Here is a 24,686-nt window from a genome sequence, read left to right as displayed (position 1 = left end):
ATATTGGCTCGAGGCGTTGTCTGACTCCTTAAAGTACTTATAATATTCCTACTTAATGAGACACATCTATAAAAAGTCTTATAAAACAGAACAGGGTCATATTATGATGCAGTAAAATCTTTACTTCACCAGCAACCAAAGAGCTAATAAATTACGTAATTTCTGATTCACATTCATTCAAAGTGCAAGCCTTTTGTAAATCAAACCGGACACATTTTGGCCGAGTATTGTTTGCCAAAAAGTATATTTTGATTTTCATGCCAGTAAAGAAGTTGGCACTAAAGAAAAAGTAGTCCAAAAAAAAAAAAAAAAAGGACCTCTGATTCAGATCCTCATTTATCTCAAACAATAAAAAGATGGCTTCAAAAGTCCAGCACAATGTGATGAGCTTCCAGTTCAAATGGTTATCTGAATGAATAGACTGATGATAAACGTCCAGGACCCAACAGGATGGGCTATAAAGAGTCTCAGCCGTGACTGCATCATGCTGTTCAAACAGAACTGGAGCAGCTTTCAAGATTAGAGTTTTAAAGTGGTCAAGTCTTTGCTCCAGACGACAGGAAACGTCCTCACCAGACGCTCTCCTCCCAGTTCAGGTCGTCGTCGTCGTCGTCTCCGTCTCCCCAGCCTTCTGCTTCCGTCTGAGAGAGAAAAGGGAGAATAATCATGAATCATTGAAAGGCAGGTAAATGACAGGAAAGCTCTAATGCTTCATTGGCTATGCAATCATTACCAGGACAGAAAGTGACTTTTTTTTTTAAATACATAATTGTATATTCCATTATCAGCTCATGGTTCACTGCATTTGTTTATATAATGTCATTGCTGTTTACCCTTTTCTCATCAAGCTGTCTTCAGTCTAGTTTCACAAATATGGGTTGCAAAACATTTGTACAAAGCACCTTTTAAAAAAACAGTAACAAAGTGTAGTTTAATAACAACATTTGAATTGTATTTTAATTAACTAAGGGCCAGCAACTAAACAAATTAAAAAACACAGTATACAGACCAGTATACTCTAATGTGCAACATATAGATACGTTTTCCTAACCCTGTGTTTATGATGTGGTTTTAAAGGTCACCTATCATGCTATTTTTAGGCAATAGCATAGGTCTCAGATATATACAAAAATATAAAAAACATGTCTATGAAGTGTTTTGGTCAAAAAACAAAACCCATCACCCATTCTAGCCATGCCTCATATCCCACATCTCACTTCCTGTTACAAAAGTGCTGATTCTGGGTATAAAGCTTTTTTTCTTCTTTTTCAACTGAACAAAAAATAAAAATAAGAGGGGGCGGAGCTTATGCCGGCTCATGCAGGACCTGGCAGATACTGTCAAATGCTGCGGTGAAGAAACGCAAGGATTATTAGATCAAGGATTATTTCTGAAACAGTATGGAGCTCAAAGGCTTTCTCTCTTGCCTCACAAAGCGAGTTCCTTTTTATTTCCTCCTTCTTCACACACATCCAGTACAGCTTAGCTCTGAGTGTTAGCGATGCTTTTCTGACACTTTGTGAGTTCCCCGACACCAGGGACACATATTTATGTATAAAAGACATCAAAAAGTGCATTTTGCATGATAGGTCCCCTTTAAAGTATTGAAGTTAAACAGATCTGAGATGAACAGCTTTTCACAACTCAAACATGCACGCTATGGTTGCAATCAGTCCTTCACATTAAGGGCTCACAAAATATTCATCATACAAGACAACATTTGTGTAGCTCTGGTTCTTATAGTTCTTAATCATATGTAAAAAAAAAGCTGTGGAAGGCTAAACAAAGTATAGAGGTAGAGCTGGGCAATACACCAATACTATATTTTGGTATGAGGCGAGATATTAGTTTACATTTTGGATATCAACATTGCAACCCTGGTTTGAAAGGCCTAAACTTAAAGTGGACCTATCATGCTATATTTGAATAATATAGTGTAGGACCATACCTATATAAGGTATATTTATACTTTTTTTTTTTCAAAATACCAAACAGATCATGCATTTTAGCCATGCCTCATTTTGCTCAATTTGACAATTTATAGCTCTGTTTTTGCAAGGGCAGATTCAGTGAGAACAGCACCATCTACTGGCCTGGCATATGTACTACAGCGTCTCCAGCGCTTTCGAACGGCAATGGCCGTCTCCTCCTGATTGGTGGAGTTGGCCCAATAGCCGTAGCGCCACCGTCCTGACGTCAGGACAGTGTTCAAATCTGGATCAGTTTTTATCAGATCCGTTGCAGCCCCTTTTTTAGAGATTTGGGTATGGAGGAAAATAGAGAGGGTTGTGTTTTCTGACACTTGGTGAGTTCCCTGGAACACCGGGGACACATATTCATGTAGAAAAGACGTACAAAAGTGCACTTTGCATGATAGGTCCCCTTTAAGGCATTGTTATAGCTGTTCCATTATTTGCTTTTACCCACAGAACTGATAAATATTCATCAAAAAGCTCATCGTGCAAATCACAAATAGTCAACCCTATAATATCTATATGATGGTATTTGATTAAAAAAAAGGGAAGAATTGTTTTCAGTTTTTTAAGAGAGGTTTAGTATTTCATCCTATAGAAACCTGATCCAATCAAAATCTAAGGAAATAAATCAAAACATCACACACACTCACCTCCGTCTGGTTGTCAACAGCGAACTTGGCAGTGAGTGTGACCGTGTCGATGATTGAGTCCTGCAGAAATGAGGTGATTTCTGGAGAGGCAGCAGAGGACAGCTGGATGTCCGGCACCATGTCTGCAAACAGGTCCAGCTCCGGGTCAGGCTGCTCCTTTTTCTTCACTTTAATGGTGAACTCCTCCCCCAGACCCCCCCCCCCCACGGCTCTTCTTTGGCGCTTTATGCTTCGGGTGGTGTGATAACTCCAAGTCTGTCTCCTCTTGAGCCCAGCCTTCTTCCATGGAGGTCTTGCTCTGTGTGGATGGCCGCTGGGCTGAGGTCAGTTTGAAGGGTTTGGATTGAGCCACAATCAGTGTTTCAGGAGAGTGTAGTACAGGTGTGGTAGGGCCCCCTCTGGGTGGTGTTAGTATGACTGATAAAGGAGCTGTGGGGGACAGATCTGAGGTGGCTTCAGTGTCCTCAAAGTCATCCCACGGCTCCTGCTCCGCGGCTGAGAGCGGCAGTCTGCTGCTGACGGGATCCTCTCTCTCAGAGGCCTGGATGTGGATCTGGACCGACTGCCCCCCCCTGTCCTCACTCCCCTCAGGGTCGCTCCAGTCGGGCCAGTCCTCCACTGGACCTTCTCTCAGTCTGACAGCCTTCTCCGGGCTGAAGGACTCCACCTCAGCTTCCTGATGAAAGCCGTTCAAAGGTAGAGACATCTGTCTGCTGACGTCTGGAGCACAGCGAAGAGAAAAAGATTCAGACACAGGAACGGATGATTTAAAGGTCTGCTATCATGCTATTTTTAGGCATATATTATGAGTCTCTCAGATATATCAAAATATATAAAAAACATGTTTATGATATGTTTTGCTCAAAATACCAAACAGATCATGCATTTTAGACATCCCATATCCCTCTATTTCAGGCCTGTTATAGAACTGCAGGTTCAGTTATGCTGCCGTGATTAAACACCATCATGTTCTAAACCACATCAAGGATTATTTCTGAAAGAGTTTGGAGCTCAAATACTTTTTCTCTTGCGGGTTTACCACAAGGTGAGTTCCTTTTTTTATTTCCTGCTTTTTTACACATGCTCTCTTCAGTACAGCGTTAGCTCCGAGTGTTAGCGATGCTAATGTAAACAAAGACCATATTACGTCCAAAACAGTCGGGCATTGTTCCTGATAGCAACTTTCTGATAGTGCCGAAGGTCCACATTTCAGATATTACGTCATATCGGACGCAAATCTGGATCAGCTCCGTTTTCAGAGATTTGGGTATGGAGGCAAAGAGAGAAGGTTTTGTTTTCTGACATTTCGTGAGTTCCCTGACACACCGGGGACACATATGTATGTATAAAAGAAATCAAAAGTTGCATTTTGCATGATAGGTTCCCTTTAAATAGCATAGAAACACGTCACATCAGAGACACAAAATACAAATAAGAACCGGAAATGAGCATAATATGTCCTCTTACGGCCCGTCCACACAGCAGCGTTAAAAAAAAAATCTTGGAACGCTTCTGCCCATTCACTTTGAATGGGGTGACGTCACTTTGCCTCGCTTTTCGCCGAACTGCATTGTGGGAAGCAGAGCGGAGATTTTCAGGATTTTCAGGATTCAAAGTTGAGCAATGTTCAACTTTTGAAGCTGAGGTGGAAGCGTCAGCCAATCAAATCCCGTGTACGCAAATCTGACAGTTCAAGCGCTAGCCAATCAAACCGCATGTATGCTGGGAGAGACATACCGCAGGTCATTTCCTCATATTCCAAAAAATGGAGGAGAAATTAGCGGTAGGGAATCACCCGGTGCTTTATGACCAGTCCCTATTTACCTACCGGGATATAAACCGGAGGAGCCAGGCATGGAGGGAGGTGGCAGAGACAGTGGTAGGTTTTCGCCTGTTTGGGGAGTTTATATCCAGTTTACTTCGGGTTTTTTTGCTTCGTATGTCGGGGGCGGGAGATTCATGTGATTGGTTGTTGGTGCCTTGCTCGCAAAAAATCCCCAAGCTTCAGATACGCCCACCTCCAAGATTTTTTTAACGCTGCTGTGTGGACGCTCCGTTAATGTATTAATTTACCTGATTTTGGAGGCAGAGAGTAACTTCTTGGAGTCTCCACACAAGCCTTCAAGTTACCGATGTGCCCGAGCACCGGGCCTTCAGTCCCTGTTGGTCTGGGGAACATATTCAAGACTTTTGAGGGCTGGGCCAGCTGAGGGTGGAAGCCTCCGAATATATGGACAGGAGAGGCTGAGGAATACAGGGAAAGGAAGATGAAATGTTAAGCAAATGTAACCAGTGACATTTGATTATACAAATCCAGACTGGTTCATTCCAGAGAAACCTGTTCCTTCAGTGTGTGACGGACAAAAGCAGCGATCGAGCGACATTCCCAACACCTCACACCTTTCTAAAGTACTCCTGCACGAGTTTCTCCTCTAGTCAAACAAGTATTTCAGTTGGACTCTCTCTGTACTGGTTAACTGATGGTTTTAAAATTCTATATAAGCTTCAGCTCAAATGAACACAAATCTTCCATCCGACTCAAAAAAGGCCACATGAATTGTTTCATAGCCTAAATTTCACATGTATAAACTTGCTTTCTCTAACAAATCTAATATGGCTTTGTTGTTTGATACGGCAAACTGTTCTTAAAGGAACACTTAAACCAGAAAATGATCATTGTATATTTGTTACTCTCACATTGTTAACTTGAATTCTTGAAGAAATATTTCTGGCAGGCCTGCAGAGTGAACACACTGAGCTAATTCTTGATGAAATAAAACTATATCAGAACATCCCTTAAAACACAACCTAAGAAGTATAATCCATCTCTCATGTATCCAGTCATATGCTCTCAATTCAATTGTAACCTTGACTCACTCTCAGGGGTGACCTCTGTGGACCTGGTGAAGTTGGGTGTGGTGCGTTTAAAGACCTTCGTCCTCTCTCCGCCGACCACCACTTGAGCTCCGAGCAACGGCACCAACACCGCCAGACTCTGCAGCGTCATGGCAACCAGCGAGTCATTGGTGTCCCTCATTCCTAACAAAACCTGCAACAAGCAACACAAAAGTTAAGGATTGGAGGATTGCAAAATTGTATTTTTGTGCAACCTCAAATATAAAACCTGCTGACATTCTAAGTGTTCTTCGCCTTTTCGTAAACATCTTAACCAATATTGAATTATTGAAGTAATAGTTTAACACTTAATTTAAACAGACCAGGCTAGCTGTTTCCACCTGCTTCAGTTTTTATGCTAAGCTAAGTTCTTCCTAGTTCAACTCTGAAGTAATGCTAATACACGAGAGTGGTATTACAAAAAAAGCACACAAGCATTTCCCAAAGTGTCAAATTATTCCTTTACATTTAGCTCACTGATATCACTGTCAAAGATTGTGGTTCCATGTCAGCACTGTACCTGAGGTAGGATGTGGTTTTTGAGCTCATCTTGGCAGAAGAACTCGGCGTAGATGTGGATGTGAGCCAGCAACACGATCCGGACGTGTTCCTCGTTGACCTTGAAGAGCTTGAGCAGCTGAGGAACCACATGTTTACGGTACAGGGGCACAGAGAGCAGGCATTCATCATCGTGACCACCGCCACCACTGGAGTCTGTGGCACAGAGGAAAAGTAGAAAGAGCATTAGTACACAAGTCATTTTGCCTGACAGAATGATTCTTTCTCCTTGGTAGGGAACTAAAGTATCCATATACTTGTTAGCAGTAGCAGAAAGTGTTTCATTAAAAGACCATCTTACCCTTCTTTGGCTTTAGCAGATGAGGCAGGAAGCTTTTGACAGCCATGGGTTCAGCAAAAACGAGAGAGTTGAGGAGTTTGGGGACAAGACGCGTAGCTATCAGCTCCTCAGACAGACTCTGGACCCGGTCGAGAAGAAACCTACATGGAGGAAAAAACAACAACACACAGTGAGCATGTTAAAGGTTTCCTTGGGTAGCATAGTTTAAATGATACATTATTTAATTGAGGGGACGTATAAGAAACAGTATTTTAACTTTCCAATTGTATTAACCTACAATATCCAATTTACCAAAAACAATACAGAGCAATATATAACTAACTAGAAGACAACAAGTTGAGTGGGCTGCCTTGGAAAACAAAATAAGATACTGGTACTCTGTCTGCATAGAAAAAGCACCCTGAAAAAGGTGTGTGTAAACCAACACCAGATCCTCACTTAAAGAACTCGTTCTTCTCCTCTTCCGTCTTCAAGGTCAGGCTCTTCAGGAAGTTCCTCACGTCCAGGAAGTCATTCCTATTCATAGAAGAAAATATGTTTGAGAACAATGATTTCTGAGTAGGTAGTGAAGGTATAGCAAAAGCAAACATAACCACACTAACCTGAAAAAGTCATGAGTCAGCAGGGAGCTGAGTGGGGGTCGACACAAGGGGTCAGAGTTCAGCAGGCCGACCTGCAGGGTCTGCTTCAGACTGTCAGACAGCTCCTGAGACACTGAAGCAAGCGAGGAAACAGAAGGATTAACCTGTTATTAGTGCATACTGACCTAAAGGTGCAACTAGCTACATTATGACGTTCTCTCTCTGCTCACCATAGCCATTCAGGAGAGAGACGAGGGTCTCCAACATCATTCCAAAAGAGTAACAGTCCCGAGAGTGAGCGTTTTTATCAGGCAGCATTTTAAAGCCCTCAACCTGGAGGCAACATGTTTCATGAGAACTTGGAAACATAAAAAAGGGGACGGTTCTTCCATTTTTAGATCCAAATAGTTTAAATCGCATACCTTTTCTTCTGGAGGAACCCAGCTGGCCTCTCTCACATTCTGAATACTTGCGAGAAACTGAGAAGTAGAAGTGTAAAAATAAAAAAATACAAATGATAGTCACTCACAAATGTGACCTTGGTGAAGCAAAAAAGATATATATATATACACACACACAACAGATGCATCTCGGATCAACTCTGTCTCTTTATTCAGGGTCTTACCTCAGGTGTTGCTTCAGAGAACTTGCAGACAGTCTCCATCATGCCCAGTGTCCAGTGACCGTCCTCACTGACGAACACAGATGAAATGCAGACGTTGTTGTGGCTCGATTTGCCCTGCGGGTCGAGAAAAACAAGTTAGGAACTACTTTGAATTTATTTGTAATTACTGGAATGTGGTTGGATTGTTTTCCAAGACGCAAGGGAACCCTAACGTTTATTTATCCCATGCATTAAGAACATCCATAACATTCATCTGTTTGCAACTTATACATATCAATATTCCAATTACTTGTATATAGACTATTCTGCACTATTTATATTATATTCTATTTTATTTGATTTACTTGCACTATTTTATCTGTTTTATTGTGTTGCGCTGTTGGAGGAGCCTGTGACCTTACGATTGTCATAACTACACTGTAGCTATGACAATAAAAGCCTTGAATCTTGAACTGTGCAGGCGATACTTTAAAAATGCTTCTTTTGGCTCACCCTCTCGTGCAGAAACACCAGCGCCTGCAGGAGGTCGTAGATGCCGGCGCAGACCTCCTCCGGCGACAGGCTGTCCAGCAGCAGCTCCAGCGGCTGCACCCGCTCCGTCACCAGGTGGATGCCCCCCCCGTCCTGCACCGAGCACGACAGGAAGCGCAGCAGACACGGGTGCCTCAAGGTCTTCAGGTGCTGCAGGAAATTAAAAGTATTTATTTTCTTCCTGTAAAAAGTGAGAGCCATGCAGCTGAAGGGAAAATCCAAGAGTAGGAAGTGATTAGGCCGCCTGAGAGCACAAACCACTACTTAGCAATTAAAATAAGAACGACTGCAGTGCTGGCAAATGATTAATTTGGTGGTAATTGTTTCATGGAAAATGTCTGTCATGATAATGCAAGTGTGAACAGAATGTTGGCAATGACTTTAGCAATCAGGTTTGAAATCAGCACTATCCAAATCCTGGTGACGTTTGCAGGCGGCTGCTGGATCTGCTTCACTCACCAGCCCAAAAAACAATGATAATCTTTTTAGTGGATGGTAGATAGTGTAAGATGCACAAGTCCAATTATTCAATGTTTTCCTGTGAGAACTGCACTTGAAAACGGCAAGGTGGTAGAAATGGTTTCGTTTTTGCATCTTTACCTAAGATGTTGTCGAAATGTTATGTTATCTTTTTAATAAATAAGTGACATGAAGGAAGATCTTGGGTAGATAATGAACTGAAATCCCTTAACTAAAATGTAATCAGGTTTGATTGAAATTAAACACTACTACAATGCTTGCACTAATAATTACCAACAAAAATAACTAGGGATGCTCCGATCGCCAATTTTGGGGCCGATCGCCGGAATCAGTATCGGCCGATACCGATCGCCGATCCGATCGAGTGGGCGGGGCCTATGGGGATCTTCCATTTAAAGTGATGTTTAAAACTCAGTTAATGGGGCTCATTCACTGGCGCTTCCACAAACAACAACCAACATAATTATTACATTCAAATGAAGTACATTATTCAAGTTTACATTAACTTTGGATAATAACACAGGAGAAATGAGCAGAAGCGCTCTCTTTTCCTCTCCCCCCTCTCTCTCCCTCTCCTGACAGCCTGTCAGTATCGTCTCATGCAGCTCACTAATCCAGTAATGAGTGACCCGACAGTGAAGAACAAACATATGTATAACTAGTTTAGCTTGTTCCAGAGGTAGATCAAATAGCTAAGAGTGTTAGGTCTAACTCTTGTGTGTTTCGCTCCGCTCACCGGTCCGTCACAGCGGGTGGAGCTGCAGGATTTCTGCTTCACACACACGTTGCATACCGCTATTTTACTGTCTTTTTCGGACACCTTAAAATACTGCCAGACTGGTGAAGCCATTTTGGCGAGCTTGTTTTGCCGCGCACAGAGAAAAGTGTCATGTATTTTACGTCATAATTTTACGATTTTACATTTTTAGAGAGCACCGATCGATCGGCAGAGAGTGAGTATCGGCCGATATCAATCGGCGGCCGATCGATCGGTGCATCCCTAAAAATAACTATATCAATCTACTTATTTATATAAATAATTATCACTGCAACAAACCGTATTTAATTTTGTCTTAATGTACATTATTTAATTTCATATTCTGTTATTGTACATATCATATTCTATTTACATGTATATAGACTTCTTGCAGTATTTGTTATTTTGTATTTTATTATATATGTTGCATTGTTGGAGGAGCTCAGGTCAGAAGAATTTCATTGCCATGTCTACACTGTAGCTTTTGTGCATATGACAATAAAACCTTTGAATCTTGAATCTACTTTTAGTAACCTGTTGTAGTGCAGCCCCAGCAGTGTGACAGTGTACCAGGATGAGGCTCCAGGATAACTACCTTAGCCACTTTGTTGACTTTGTCCTCATTGCCACGTTTGTAAACAAACACGGAAGCAGGCTTTCCATCCTGGAGCATGGCTGAGTACATGGTGAGTCCGGAGGGGAGGGTCAGCAGCGGCTCCTCCAGGACGCAGCCCCGCGCCGCGCTGCTCTCCGCACCCATCGCCAGACCTGGAGGGCAGAGGGGGGGGACAGAGGGACGTTAAACACTCAAGAGGTGGAAGAAGTACTACTCAGATCATATACTTGAGTAAAAGTAGAACTACCAGAGTGTAGGAATACTCTGTTTCAGGTAAAAGCTCTGTATTCAAAGGGTTACTTGTTTTTCATCAATATATTATAGGTCTCAGATATAAACAAAACATGTCTCTGAAGTGTTTGGCTCCAAACAGATCATTGCAGCATCCCATAATCCCCTCTGTTTCAGCCCTGTTTCCAAAGTGCTGATTCTCTGTCTGTTACTTTAGATGAAAATAAGGAGCCACTCCCCACACCCCTCTGAGAGATATTTGGTTAAAAAGAACACAATGGTGCTCTAGGAGGAGATTCAGGTGATAAGCCAAAACATCGTTATAAAGGGGCCAAAATCTGATCAGCTCATTTTCAGACAGGTTTTTATATAAATGGATCAGGACAAAAAGTGAGCAAATCTTTTTTCCTGAAACGTTCAGAATCTTTTTCCACAGAGGGGACACATGGTGATGTAGAAAAAGGTGGATTTGGCATAATAGGTGACCTTTAAGTAAAAGTAGAACAGTATCAGCATCAAAATATCCTTTAAGTACCAAAAGTAAAAGTTCTCATTATGCAGATTGGCCCATTTCAGAATAATATATATGATATGTTTTATAATTATTGATCATTAAAGTGTTATCAAAAGCAGGTAAAGGTGCAGCTAGTTTCAATGACTCTGTATACTGCAGGGTAGCTTGTGGATTTACTCCAGGTAACTAAAGTATTATTAAGTGTTGATTATATTTCCTTTAATAAATCAAAATCTATGTACATAATTGACCTCTGAATTGTAGTAGGGTAGAAGTACACATAAGCAAATTTGACTTTAATAGTAAATGTACTTAGTTACTTCACACCACTGCTCCAGCCCAACGTCACATGTTGTCAGTCGTTAAGCATGCAAATATAAATGCTTATTATAAAGTGACCTCACCTGGTTGCTGTTTATCTGTATGTTCCTCTGTAGGTAGGATAAGTAGAGTTAGCTAATGTTGTCAGTTGACTAGCTGGCTAACCTCAGAGCTACGTTAGCCAGCTCGTCATCGCTATGCGTGTCTGTAACCCTTCCGCCTGCAAACAATCATGCTAATGGAGGCTTAGCGCAAAATTAAGCAAGCGATTTGACAAAATGATCGAACTGTTCGCAAGGAAAAACGCAAAATACGTTGCTGTTTTACTTCTGGACGAACCAACGGTGCTAACGTGGAGAGAAGCTGTAAACACGGACTCTTCCGGTATAGGACGAAACCATGGAGCAGGGGACGAGGTGACTTTAAAATATTTGAGAAACTAGTCACTAAGGCGTATTTGGAAACATATTTTCGGTATATGAAAGACTTATATCACTAAGGAATTAAATATCATAATAACCAGTTTAATTCTACCTTTTAAAATAAAAACAGAACTGTACCAAATCCCCCTCCGCTAAAAGCTAATGGTTGCATCCAAAGTGGTGTGAGATACCGCAGATACGCGTGGATAGTGACTGAAATGGAAATAGTCAGAATAAATCTTAAAGATGAGTCTGTGGTCTGTTTTGTGAACTTGTTGTTGGGGTCACCACCACCAGTATCACACAATCAGGGAGTTCATTATGAATACTGGAATACAAACAAGCTATGTGGAATGACAAGTCAGTTTATTTATGTTTATTTAAGGCCAAATGGGTTAGAATCTGCCTTAAGAAAATACACAATTACACAAATAAAGGGCAACGTAGAGACAAAAACAATAGAGGTATGAACACATATGAAGTTACAGGTGTCAATTCTTCCATGGAGCCATGAACTTCATGATGTGATTAGAGGGGACCTTTTATTAAATTATTATTCTGCTTTAAGTATGATTTATAATTTGTTGTAGTGGTAAATGGGGTTGTGCTACATTTACTGTTAAATTGTTCTTTGTATAGCCAGATCCTATAATGGAAGACTGTAAGTTACATTATAATATTATAAATTATTAAAGCTACCCGGAAATGTTAAAATCTCATACACATAAAGTTGTTGAACAAACAAATTGTATAATAAATACTTAATTAATAATCAGTTGAATAATAGAATAGAATATGCACTGTACTGAGAGAGCACCATATATTCCACCATCTATTTTTATGTTACTATATTGCATTTTTTTCAAATTCTAGGCTCAAGTAAACACTTTAAAATGCCTTTGTGTTAAAACAAATAATATATATACAGATAAATACTTTGCATTACTTACTTAGTGGAGATCATGTCCCCATATATTTATGAACATACGGTCAGTCATATACATGAATATACATATTATACAAAAAACACAATCAATGAATGTAATGGTTGTATAAGACTTAAACACATAAAAAAAACAGAGAAGAAAATGTCAGCTGTTGTCTCAGTTTCAGAAAGGAAACGGCAACATCTGATACTGATCAAGATAAGTCTCACTTCAGAAGAACACAAAATACATTTTAGTCAGAGGAAGTGATGTTTTTTTACCAGATGAGATTCTGAGGCAGTTACCTTAGTAACTAACCAGCAGCACAAATACACACACGTTCACTCTGAAGAAGTGAGAGCAGCAGACGACATGGACGAGCTCGGTAAGGAACTGTCAGTCATTTTTAACGCAACTGATCATCCACAAAATGATCCGTACACAGATTATTAGATATAAATACATTAATATCATTCTAAAACATTGAGTGCTATGATTTACAACTGTATAAAGGAGAAGGAAAATAAATAATTGAACATACAATAAGATGAAAGTGCTTAACAGGATGTATTATGGGGCTACCAAGAACAAAGTACACAATATACTGTACTTCATAAAAGTAGTCCAGATTGTCATTTGAATAACTCTGTGTCTTGGTTCTGTTTTTCACAATGGTTTGTCATAACCATTGTGATATTTATTGTTAAATGTTTAAATATACACATTGGTCTTGCAACATAATCTGCATCTTACTTTAATCGATTCTACTATTTCTTCTTGCACTATTTTGATTTAATAGTTTGTTTTATGTCATATAACTATGTTGCAATGTTGGAGGAGCTTGGGTATTACAATTTGTATTGCCATTTCTACACTGTAGCTACTGTGCATATGACAATAAAGCCTTTGAATCTTGAAATATGATGCTATTTCTTGCCAGGACTATATCTCAAAAAGAGTGTTATTGAGAGATAACGTTTAAAAAACTAAATCAAGGAAAACAGTGGGCTTTACTGATTATCAAAACACACACGTTTTGAAAAGTCTTTCATCTGAAAATAGATTTGACGATGTGCATATTTTGTGGAGACATAGGCGGAATTTTTTTTAAAGACAATAGTACTAAAAGATGAACATTAATACCTTTTTTTAAACTGCTGTGTTGTGTACTTCGCCACACATATCTTCCCACTTTTATTTAAATGTGTGGGTTAACACTGTGTGAAGGAGAGTTGATTTGGGGTTATATTTTTCTACCAGCGTATTGCAACATAATCGAGGTTTCACTTCTGCAACACGTCGTGCATCACTTCCTGAGGAAGCTGACTTGCATGAAGCAACCTCAAAGATATCTGCCGGCACCTTTATCTGTTCATCGATATGCAAGCGGTTCTTTCTTCACATCGTTTTAGTTCATAGTTAACCTGAAAGCTCAATTCATGTGTTTTACTGTTAAAGTATTCTTAAGGATGCTATGAATTTGTTTGGAAGATTTATGGCCTGTATCCTGCCACAGATTTGCTGCTGGAGGAGCTGGCTCTGAACCCAGGGGGTCTGCAGAGTCTCAGTGAGAACAGGAGCAAAGACACAGCTGCTGCAGAGGTGAAGAAAAAGCCACACCAATACAAACTACACTGTATAATAACTATAATTATCACCTTTCTTGGTTGTAGTCAAACCTGTCATTTAATCTCAATCAACTGTACTCTATGATCATTTGTAATATTGGTACTTTAATCACAGATTGACGGTGTCTTTTGGTGTTTTGTCCACAGGTGCCAGCTGCAGTTAATTCAGCATCAACCAAAAAAGGAAAAGTCTGCTCAAATGTTTACAGGTGAAGCTAAGGCTTGTGTAACTCTGAATAGGAAACAGGAAATGACTGAAAATTCATTGCACAGTGTTATAATTACAAGGTCTCTTTTCGACTTGTTTAAAGCCTCTTAATATACATGTACACAGTTATCTTATTTACTTTATATCTGTCTACTTTGAACTAAATTCGAATGCAACACATCTTTTCAACCACAATTTTTGACATATCTCACGCCAGACAGTTCACATATGGCCTCAGATTTCCCATGTGAAAACCTCAAAATGGCTTATGTGTGGAAATTAATTATGTGAATATCATTTGTTGCCCTAGTTCTTAAATCCAACTTTAAATTATTGTAAAATATCACCCCACAATTATTTTACGAAACACAGTTTTCCCTCAATAGGATTTTGTACATTAATCATGGGGTATATGGTGTTCTTTCAGGTACATTTAATAAATAATCTGTTTTATTATGCTCTCTTATTTGCTCCTATGTGGGCTTCAGTGACCTGCCTGCTCCTGTGGCTGCTTCCCCGACCCCCGACTCCCCCACTAAAGAACTGGATGCTATCCTGCAGGACATGCTGGGTCTGGGACAAGAGGTCAGTGCAGCGTCTGCAAAAAGCATATCTCAGAATGAGTGAAATGTGTCATCATTAATCTTTTTTTGGCACATTAAAGGTCACTTATTATGCAAAATCCACTTTTTCATATATTTTATACATCAACATGTGTCCCCTCTGTTTAAAGAGATTGTGAACGTTTCAGGAAGAAAGATTCTCTCTCTTTTTGTCCTGATCCATTTATGAGCTGATCAGATTTTGGCCACTTTATGATGTCATAACGATGTTTTGGCTTGTGTAACCATTAGCCAATCACCAACCAAGGTAACCCCCCCCCCCACCTTATCACCTGAATCTCCTCCTATGCGGCTTTCACACCAGCGCTTTTCCCTTTCTAGCTCCTAGCTAGAGCTTTTCTGGTTCAGCTCCGGTTTCCCTTTTCAGCTCCCGCTCTGTTCACACCGCCCAGAGCTGCCGCTGCTGCGTCATGACGTCACCGTTTACATCGCTGATTTTCTCCCCAACGGAGCTCACAACAACAACAACAACGGGGGGGGGACTGCGTCGGGTCGATGATCGTGTTGCTTTTAATCATACGAAGCCAGATTAAATTAAATAACGACTTCTCCAACCTTATACTTTTCTCCAGAGTGCCGTGGTTCATTGTTTATTAATGTGTTTCAGCGGCATTTACCGACCGCTGCAGTGCTGGCTGCTCTTCAACGGGAGTTTATTCTCCCGTTAGCTCATACGGCTCTAAAGTATTCACTGTCTGACTGTCACACAAGCAGCTGATACATATCCCCAGTTCCCCTTAAGTGAATGTGTGTCAGTCTGAATTGACGCTGTTTGGCATCACAACGCTGTTATGAAAGTTTCTCTGGTATAACATGGGTGATGTTAGCATAGCAACCGAAGCTAAACTGACTATTTGCTAAGCCGTTTTCTACAGGCACATTTTACCGGCGTATTTTTCATTATGATTCTACTTGTGATAGTCGGACATGACAACCTGTGCAGCCCATGTATTGATTCCATCCGATAGCTGCTATAATAACAAACAAAACGTCTGCCTGCTCTCCACAATGATCAATAACAGCGAACGGATGGTCAAAGTATATGGGCTCAGAACAGTCTCATAATACACACATGCACACAGAAGGATTCACACTTGTATTTCATGATCCGCAAAAGGATTCACACTTGTATTTCCGGATCCACACTTGTGTTTTTCAATGCACACACAAATGTGTTCCGTTTCATATACATGTAAATAAAATCCAAATACAGAAAAAAGTTTTACATATGTATTTTTGATCCTCACATATTTGTTTTCCGTTAAATCCCCTGAACCTGCAAACACAAACCGCTTTCTGTGCATGGATCGCTGTGCATTCGTGTGTGGGTTTTTTGAGACTCCCCTGACGGTCACCCGATTCGTACTTGTAATTTTTTCTATCTATAGCCAATCAGATGTCTCCTCAATTCTAAGCCAATCACATGAGCGCGCCCCCACGAGGGTAGATTTCTTGCGTTCATGTCACTTCATATACGCATTTTGCGCTGTCCGGAGCAGGGTTTCCGCGGACAGAATTTAATTTTACCGGACAAATTTGAAACTTACCGGTCATGTTTCAATAATAATAATAATAAGAATTGTGTAGCAGCGTTTCCGTTAGGTAATTACCGGACTATGACCGGATAATAACACGGGAGTAAGGATCATCTCTTTTCCTCTCTCCCTTCCTCTCTCCTGACAGCCCGTCAGTTTCTCATGCAGCTCGCTAAAACTTCACTCGCGTTTATGTCCATATCGATCAGATCCAGCTCTCCTGATCGGCCTTTATAGAGAGCACCGATCAAACTATTAAGACTGAATATCGGCTCCATGGACCTGTCAGCTCCGGACAGCGCAAAATGCGTACATGAAGCGCTACGTCATGAACGCAATAAATCTACCCTCGTGGGGGCGCGCTCATGTGATTGGCTTAGAATTGAGGAGACATCTGATTGGCTATAGATAGAAAAAATTACAAGTACGAATCGGGTCACCGTCAGGGGAGTCTCAAAAAACCCACACACGAATGCACAGCGATCCATGCACAGAAAGCGGTTTGTGTTTGCAGGTGCAGCGGTTTTAAACGGAAAACAAATATGTGAGGATCAAAAATACATATGTAAAACTTTTTTCTGTATTTGGATTTTATTTACATGAATATGAAACGGAACACATTTGTCTGTGCATTGAAAAACACAAGTGTGGATCCGGAAATACAAGTGTGACTCCTTTTGCGGATCATGAAATACAAGTGTGAATCCTTCTGTGTGCATGTGTGTATTATGAGACTGTTCTGAGCCCATAAAAGTAAGGTACAAATAAACAGAACCACACGAAGCCTGGTTAGTATTGCCTGACTTTATAAAGTGTGTTTTTTTTTATAAGTGTGTGGTTGCCTTCTAGTCACTTTGCTCAGCGCTACTGCTTGTAGGCAGGCATGACGAGACTCTTCAGTCGACCCATGTTCAGGGGAGGTGGGTTTAGTTTCCTGCACGCCTCGACGTAAGCGACGCCGCTTCTTGCCTCTTTACCGACAATTTTTTGGAGCTGGAAGTGAACCGCATTCCGGAGCTAGGGCGTGGGGAGTGGCTCCTTATTTTCATCTAAAGTAACAGACAGAGAATCAGACCTATACTATATTGATGAAAAACAGTATAATAGGGGACCTTTAAATAATAATTCAAGCAACACTTTCCTTTATATTCCATATAACACGCTGATAATTATGATAAAACACTAATACACTTTCCAAACATGAGTGAAGTGAACCAGGTCTAACAACAGATGGCAGCATTGTACCAATCTCAGCACTGCCTTAATATAAATGCAATATAGGAGTGTTGATAACTTTATATATACAGTCTATGGTTGATAAGCAATAACTTCAAAACAATACATGTATCAAATGCTAGAAATAATAGACGTGTGTGCTAATTTGTATCATCATTCAGGATCCAGAGTCTTCAACGACCCCACCACCTCTGACACAAAAACTGTCCGTGAGAAAGAAAACTGAATCTGGGCAGCAGGAGAAGAAGAAGAAGGAGAGCAGCAGCAGAGCAGCGTCAGACGCTAACGCTTCGACCTCCAGCAGGAAGACAGAAACAATAGATGAGCTGCTCGGAGGGCTGAGCTCCGACCTGGAGAAGATCGGCGTGCGCACCGTAGCCAAGGGCCACTGTGCGTCCTGCAACAAGAACATTGTGGGAAAGGTACAATAATAAGCATTGTAATCTATGTATTGTTAATTAAAAGAGGCCCTATTCTGCTTTTGGTATTTTCCCTTTCCAGTAGTAAGGTAAGGTAAGGTAAGATACGTTTATTTATATAGCACATTTTCAGACACAGAGGCAACTCAAAGTGCTTTACATCATCATTAAGAAGACAAAAGAAAGGAACACAATACATAAACATAATGGAATAACAGATTCATAAAAACCATGCTTAAAAGAGATACAGATAGTTTAAAAACAAGTGTGTTATTATGTGCTTGTAAATCCCCCCCCAAAAAATCTCCATTGACCAGCTAACCAATCAGATCTGACTGGGCTCTGGTTTCAGACAGAGGGTGAGAAGATGTCCTGCAGTATGAGAAAAATAAAGACCTTTTTGAACATTAAAGCATGTAAACATGTTACAGTAGAGGCACAACGTACAAATATGAACATGCCAATTAACATGATAGGGCTGCTTTAACATAAAGGATGCAATGTCATCCTTACATGCAAATTCTTAATAGTAATTGATTTAAAAAAAACGTATTTTCTTGTGTTCCTTCATTTTATTTACCTTCTGTAGATGATCACGGCGCTGGGTGAAGTGTGGCACCCTGAGCACTTTGTGTGTGTGGCGTGTAACACAGAGCTGAGCACCACAAGCTTCTTTGAGAGGGAGGGGCGGCCGTACTGCGACAAAGATTACCATCAGCTGTTCTCCCCACGCTGCGCCTACTGCAAGGGGCCCATTGTGAAGGTGAGGAAGCTTCATATCCATTTTTTGTTGACCATGACATTTGATTGGATTTGATTAGATTTATTTTGAATGTGTAAAACAATAATACATGAGAATTATTATACAATACAAAATTAAGCAGTGTCAAATTGATATACAACATTTTTACTGATTTTAAATTATGTATAAACAAATGATCTACTCAATTACACATCCGAAAAAAGGTGGGAAGAAGTTTACACTTATTTAATCCCACCTTTTCTCCCAAAAACTAAATTATTAACATATATTTCTTTTTTTCTTAAAGAAATACATTTGTTATTGAAAAACAAACAAACAACAAATAAATAAACAAACAAATACACATTGCAAAAGTGTTTTTTTTAAGATATTCAGAACATATTCAATTTAAATGCCTTTAAATGTTTTCTGATTCTTATTTGTGCTGTCGTATACTACATCAATGTATTATCTCTCGATGATTGGGTGATGACATACAATAGCATGTAGGTCATTTTCCTCGACAAATCCCACATGTCAGCGAAATAAGTAAAACATAAAACCATATTGGGATTCGGCATTCGGGCTTAAGCTGCAGTCTAAAGTCATTCATCAGAAACTAATGCAACTTCTCCAATAATTTGCTTCATGTGGTGCACAATCCACTTTATTGTTACATCCATGTATGAGATGAGACTTACAAATCCTTAAAGGAAGTAAAGCTGTAATATTTCTCCGTCTGGCTGCTTCTCCAGAACATCCTGACAGCTCTGGACCAGACTTGGCACCCCGACCACTTCTTCTGCACACACTGCGGAGGCCTGTTTGGACCCGACGGTGAGACGTTCATTTCTTTCTCACTGGAAACCACAACTTCAGCAAACATTTGGAAATCATTTCAGGCATGTTCGCTCAGAATGAATCTCATGTGCCTCGTACCTGTCGCTAGGTTTCCTAGAAAAGGACGGGAAGCCGTATTGTTGCAAGGACTTCTACAACCTCTTCGCTCCAAAGTGCTCCGGCTGTGGGGAATCAGTGAGGGAAAACTACCTGACTGCAGCCAATGGCACCTGGCATCCAGAGTGCTTCGTCTGCGCAGTGAGCCTCTTACCTCAGACCACACACACATACACACGCACGCACACACACACACACACACACACACACACACACACACACACACACACACACACACCACACACACACACACACACACACACACACACACACACACACACACACACACACACACGCACACGCACTCGCTCACACACACACACACACACAGCTCTGGCTCACACACACGCCTGGGAATGAATGAGAAAGATACCCACACAGTTGCTTTATTTGCAACATTTTGACCACAAGGCTGATGCAAACCGTATGCCTGATGAATACGTTGCGGTTGAAATGATGCAAATAAATCAAGGAAACCATATTCCTCCGTGTGGGTATCTCTTACATTCTCCTCCAACCTACTTCTGTGTGCAGCATCTGGTGGGAAACGGTTCAGCGTGCAGCTTTGAGCAATTGTTGAACATAAAACGCTCTCAGCAGAGATGATCTGACATGAGGTAGCAACTCTTTATGTTTTATGGCCCCTAAAGAAGATCATTCAATGACTGAAAATACAATGACCGTAAACCTGAACATGAAATGTATTGCTCTTAAAGCTTACCAATCAGAATGACATAAATACAACTCAGATTAACGACATTACATTCAGACATAGACATCCAACGATGACTACCATACCCAATTATTACTGTGTCTCACCAGCAGCACAGAAACTAAACATTGTTTTACACGGAGCAGTCATTATCAGTAAGGTCAGGATTTCACCTAACCCTCGATAACCTCCATCTTAACTCCAGAGGTCAGGAGGTCAAACACTCCATATATAGGATGAAGTGGACACTCAAAAAGTGTCCGAGCCTTTTTTTAATTAACCTCCAGCTGAAAATAAACAAGGTGGTTTCAAAACGTAGCACCTCTGGTCTTTTTGGACACTCTCAATATGCTGTGCTACAGCCGGCTCTTGACAACTGCAGAGAGATTTGAATAAAATACCATTTGTTACCTTAAAACCACCCAAATAGGAAGTTCCTCGTGCTCGTCGATAAGCTATCATCGAAACTCCATTTATAATGATCAGAATTAAATGATAAATGCATTAAAACAGCAACAGTATATGCGGGTGGACTTACATATATCATAAAGAAAAGTAGGCACGCGTTATTCATTATAAAAACCCAGTTAGTAAAAACAAATTACAGATAAGAACAACATGGTAAAAAAATAGGTAATTTTTTTTTTTTAGAGTGACCATATAACATATTGAAGTAGCTGGTAATGTTTACAAATTGTTAATACATTAAAATAAAGAAAAATAAAGTGTACATTGCACAAGGGTATATTGCACGAGTGTGTATTTCACAAAGTTCTATATTAACAGGCAGTGTTATGCACATCAGAGAGGTTGTGTGTTATATGAGACATACAACTCTTAAAATGTATAAACATTTTCTAAAATGATCAAACATGTCTTCAGTTGTACCTGCACCCAGCTATAGAAACACTGACATTTCTCACATTGGATTTGCGTTTGGATTTGTTAAAAACAGGTGTTACTAAAGTCATTAATGATGAATTCAGGTGTTTCTGTGCCAGAGCTGGTGTTGTGCATTCTGGCTCTCTCTCGTGGCTTGCTTTCAGGTGTAAATAGAACAGAGCCAAGGCTAATGTGAAGAGTTACACCTGTGCTTTTACTGCTATGACATGTCAAACTGTCTGCCAAGAGAAACCATATGCATCATCCCCCCTGTACAGACACATTTAGTTTATGTTGTAAGTAAGGGTAAATAATGACCCGACAAATTGTACCTTCCACGACTCTAATGGATGAGCTGGAGACACACCAGCCACATTAAATCATATAACAGTGTTTAGCCTCTTTAGATGCATGGCTGTTGCATTAAATACTCATAATGTTCCCTTCGGCCTCAGTAAAGTGTGTTCAGTGGTAATGATCACAATTTTACATGTGGATAAATGTAACCTGCTAAACATTAACATGCTAGTATTATATCTGTAAGTATTGATGGATTATGAACAGAAACATCTGTAACACTGTTTTAATTTCTCTTCATTACTTATTGAAGATGCATGTCAGTGATTTTGCTGAGCATGTAGCCGTACTTTACGTTACTGATGACCATTTTACAAAGCATGCCGTATAGATTAGGATCAGAAGTATCTTCATTTGTTTTGAATTCATTTCACCAGACTGTAAAAATGACAGAGGACTGACAGATACTTACGATGGAGTTAATCCATCACATGAAGATTAACTTCACATGTGTAGAAGTGACATTATAATTGCATGATTGTACAATTGTGAGCAGGGTCTAATCAAAATGAATTACATTCAAAGCTTCCCTTATTAGTCAACCAAGGAAAACGCAGTTATTCATCACACCGGCGGCCAAGAAGCAGGCCGTGAACGCACGAAGCTATAAACATAACATTATCATTATTTTAATGACATCCTTGTTCTTCGATGTTCTCAATGTATGTTTAGCAGGCTAGCTTGGGAATGCTATATCTGCAGCCGTTGAGAACAAATCTAAGGTCATTTAGCATTCCACTCATCGTGCTTGCCTTTTTAGGGGCCCTATAATGCTTTCTGGTTCATATTTTAATGTAGTGTCTCTACTGGGACATGTCTCCATGCTTTAATGTTCAAAAAGCTCTTTATTGTACTCATACTGCCTGTGCTGCAGCACCTCTTTTCACCCTCTGTCTGAAACCAGAGCCCTGTCTGCTCTGATTGGTTATCTGGCCGGCTCTGTGGTGATTGGTCAACCGCTTAGAGATGTCCAACCCCTTAGCCTATCACCTACAATGTGTTGAAGCGCTGGCCAATAGAAGCGTTAGATTTACATAGTGATGTCATTATGTGCCTGAAGTAAATAAAGGAGTCCAAGGGCGACGTTTTAACGGGTTAATTATCCAGACACTATAATTAAAAATCTGTCTCTCTTTATCCTCCACATCTCTTCCTAACGTCTCTCCTCTGCTCTTGTACCCAGGACTGTCTGAAGCCCTTCACTGACGGCTGCTTCATGGAGCTGAACGGCCGCCCCCTCTGCTCGCAGCACTTCCACTCCCGACAGGGCACGCTGTGCGGGAGCTGCGGGGAGCCCATCACGGGCCGCTGCATCTCCGCTCTGGAGCGCAAGTTCCACCCGGAGCACTTTGTGTGCGCCTTCTGTCTGCGGCAGCTCAGCCAAGGCATCTTCAAGGAGCAGCAAGGGAAGCCATACTGCTTGACTTGCTTCGACAAACTCTTTGTGTGAGCACGACATGAACAAATAACGCAACAGAAATCTATCAGAGGCCTCACTGTGATTGTTGAGATTGAAATGTCCCTATAGTATGAGTGATACATTAAAGGGGACCTATCATGCAAAATGCACTTTTGTACGTCTTTTATATACGTGTCCCCGGTGTTCCAGGGAACTCACCAAGTGTCAGAAAACACAACCCTCTCTATTTTCCTCCATACCCAAATCTCTAAAAAAGGGGCTGCAACGGATCTGATCAAAACTGATCCAGATTTGAACACGACATGAACAAAAAACGCAACAGAAATCAATCAAAGGCCTCACTGTGATTGTTGAGATTTAAATGTCCCTATAGTATGAGTGATACATTAAATAAGGCAACTATATCATACATTAGAATGGGTGTATTTGCATTTGTACAGAGCAATACAAGTTTAATTTCTTCAGTACTTCAATGCCAGGGGAGGACATTTCAATGAATTATACATTAAGAGTCTTTAACATGACATGTGTCGTAAATTATTAACAGATAATGTAAAAATATCCAGGACAAAATGCTCACATTGTAACATAATTAATGATATGTTGTAAAACATGGGGAAAAACCCATTTCCGATGATAAAAACATTTTTCATATGTGAACTTTGGATGGGTCTATAAGGTGTGTTGCTGACATTTTTTATAGGATTTCATACATCATGATCACATGAAATGTATAAATGGAGAAAGAAAAACACAGACGTGCCCTTTTAATCTGTGGTTTCCATTAAGGGATGCTCAGGTTTGCCATAAGCCTTGGCAGTGAAGAGATGCTCTGGCAGTCTGCAGCCGTTTGTCAAGGGTTTGGACTATGTGGCCTGATAGCTTGTATTGGCAGAGGCTGGCATCGAACCGTCGTGCCAACCCCAGTTTCCTTTTACTCTGATGTACCAACCTCTTCAATCTCCACACAGGCTCCTTTATAGACTGCATGGAAGATTAATGAAGGTGGTAAGGGGAACAAAGGTGGTTTCAGAAGGAGTTCACATCACTGCATCTCTTCAGTGATTTTATTTAAATGTCGAAGGATGAATCAGCCACAAAGTACATTTATTTTTGGTGACGCACGTTGCATGTCTGGCCCTATTTTAACTAATTAAAGCTCAAAGAAAAGTTTGGATGCAAGTCAGGGCAAGATATCTGCAGCACAGTTAGGATGATATGTTGTTGTTTAAAAGTGGGATTCTGTCTGCAGAATCACATCATAATAAAATCAATGTTTTGCACAAATACCAACTTTTCTGAACTTTTTGAGAAGAGGGGGGGAGGCGGTTATTCTGCCACCTATTGTATTACATATTGAATTGAGTAAGAGTTAGTCATTATAAGAACTTTTTTACATTTATTCTCCTGTTTTTGCCTGTCTTATGTGATTTTGCACAAGATACATTTGTAACCTCTGATGTCTGCATGTCCCTCAGACAAACTATGAAAGACGATGCTAAAAAAAGTCAAAAATGAAATGACTATCAGGAAATTTAACAAATCTGCAACTGATTTTAACACAAAACTAAAAACAGGAACCA

The 24,686-nt window shown here is 40.4% G+C and overlaps 2 protein-coding genes across 2 annotated transcripts; one reads left to right on the top strand and one right to left on the bottom strand.

Annotated features, from left to right (window-relative positions):
• Positions 1-78: 78 nt before the first annotated feature.
• On the bottom strand, positions 79-11,412 carry scyl3 (SCY1-like, kinase-like 3). Its single transcript, XM_034146331.1, is given in 15 exon segments — positions 79-641; positions 2,627-2,825; positions 2,827-3,346; positions 4,700-4,870; positions 5,504-5,675; positions 6,042-6,235; positions 6,381-6,520; positions 6,819-6,896; positions 6,983-7,094; positions 7,192-7,294; positions 7,384-7,440; positions 7,587-7,700; positions 8,079-8,267; positions 9,950-10,122; positions 11,120-11,412. Coding segments are annotated over 14 exon segments (2,286 nt in total). The 5' UTR covers positions 10,115-10,122; positions 11,120-11,412; the 3' UTR covers positions 79-569.
• Positions 11,413-12,666: 1,254 nt separating this feature from the next.
• Positions 12,667-24,392, top strand: lpxn (leupaxin). The gene is made up of 9 exons (XM_034146362.1): positions 12,667-12,769; positions 13,901-13,986; positions 14,160-14,221; positions 14,709-14,805; positions 17,776-18,036; positions 18,623-18,796; positions 19,531-19,612; positions 19,725-19,873; positions 22,867-24,392. The coding sequence occupies exons 1-9, from the start codon at positions 12,757-12,759 to the stop codon at positions 23,131-23,133; spliced, it is 1,191 nt and encodes a 396-aa protein (XP_034002253.1). The 5' UTR covers positions 12,667-12,756; the 3' UTR covers positions 23,134-24,392.
• The last annotated feature ends 294 nt before the right edge of the window (positions 24,393-24,686 follow it).

Source organism: Trematomus bernacchii, unplaced genomic scaffold (assembly GCF_902827165.1).
Source record: "Trematomus bernacchii unplaced genomic scaffold, fTreBer1.1, whole genome shotgun sequence".
NCBI classification, from domain to species: Eukaryota; Metazoa; Chordata; class Actinopteri; order Perciformes; family Nototheniidae; genus Trematomus; species Trematomus bernacchii.
The sequence above is the reverse complement of the archived record's forward strand: the minus strand, read 5'-3'. Positions and strand labels throughout refer to the sequence as shown.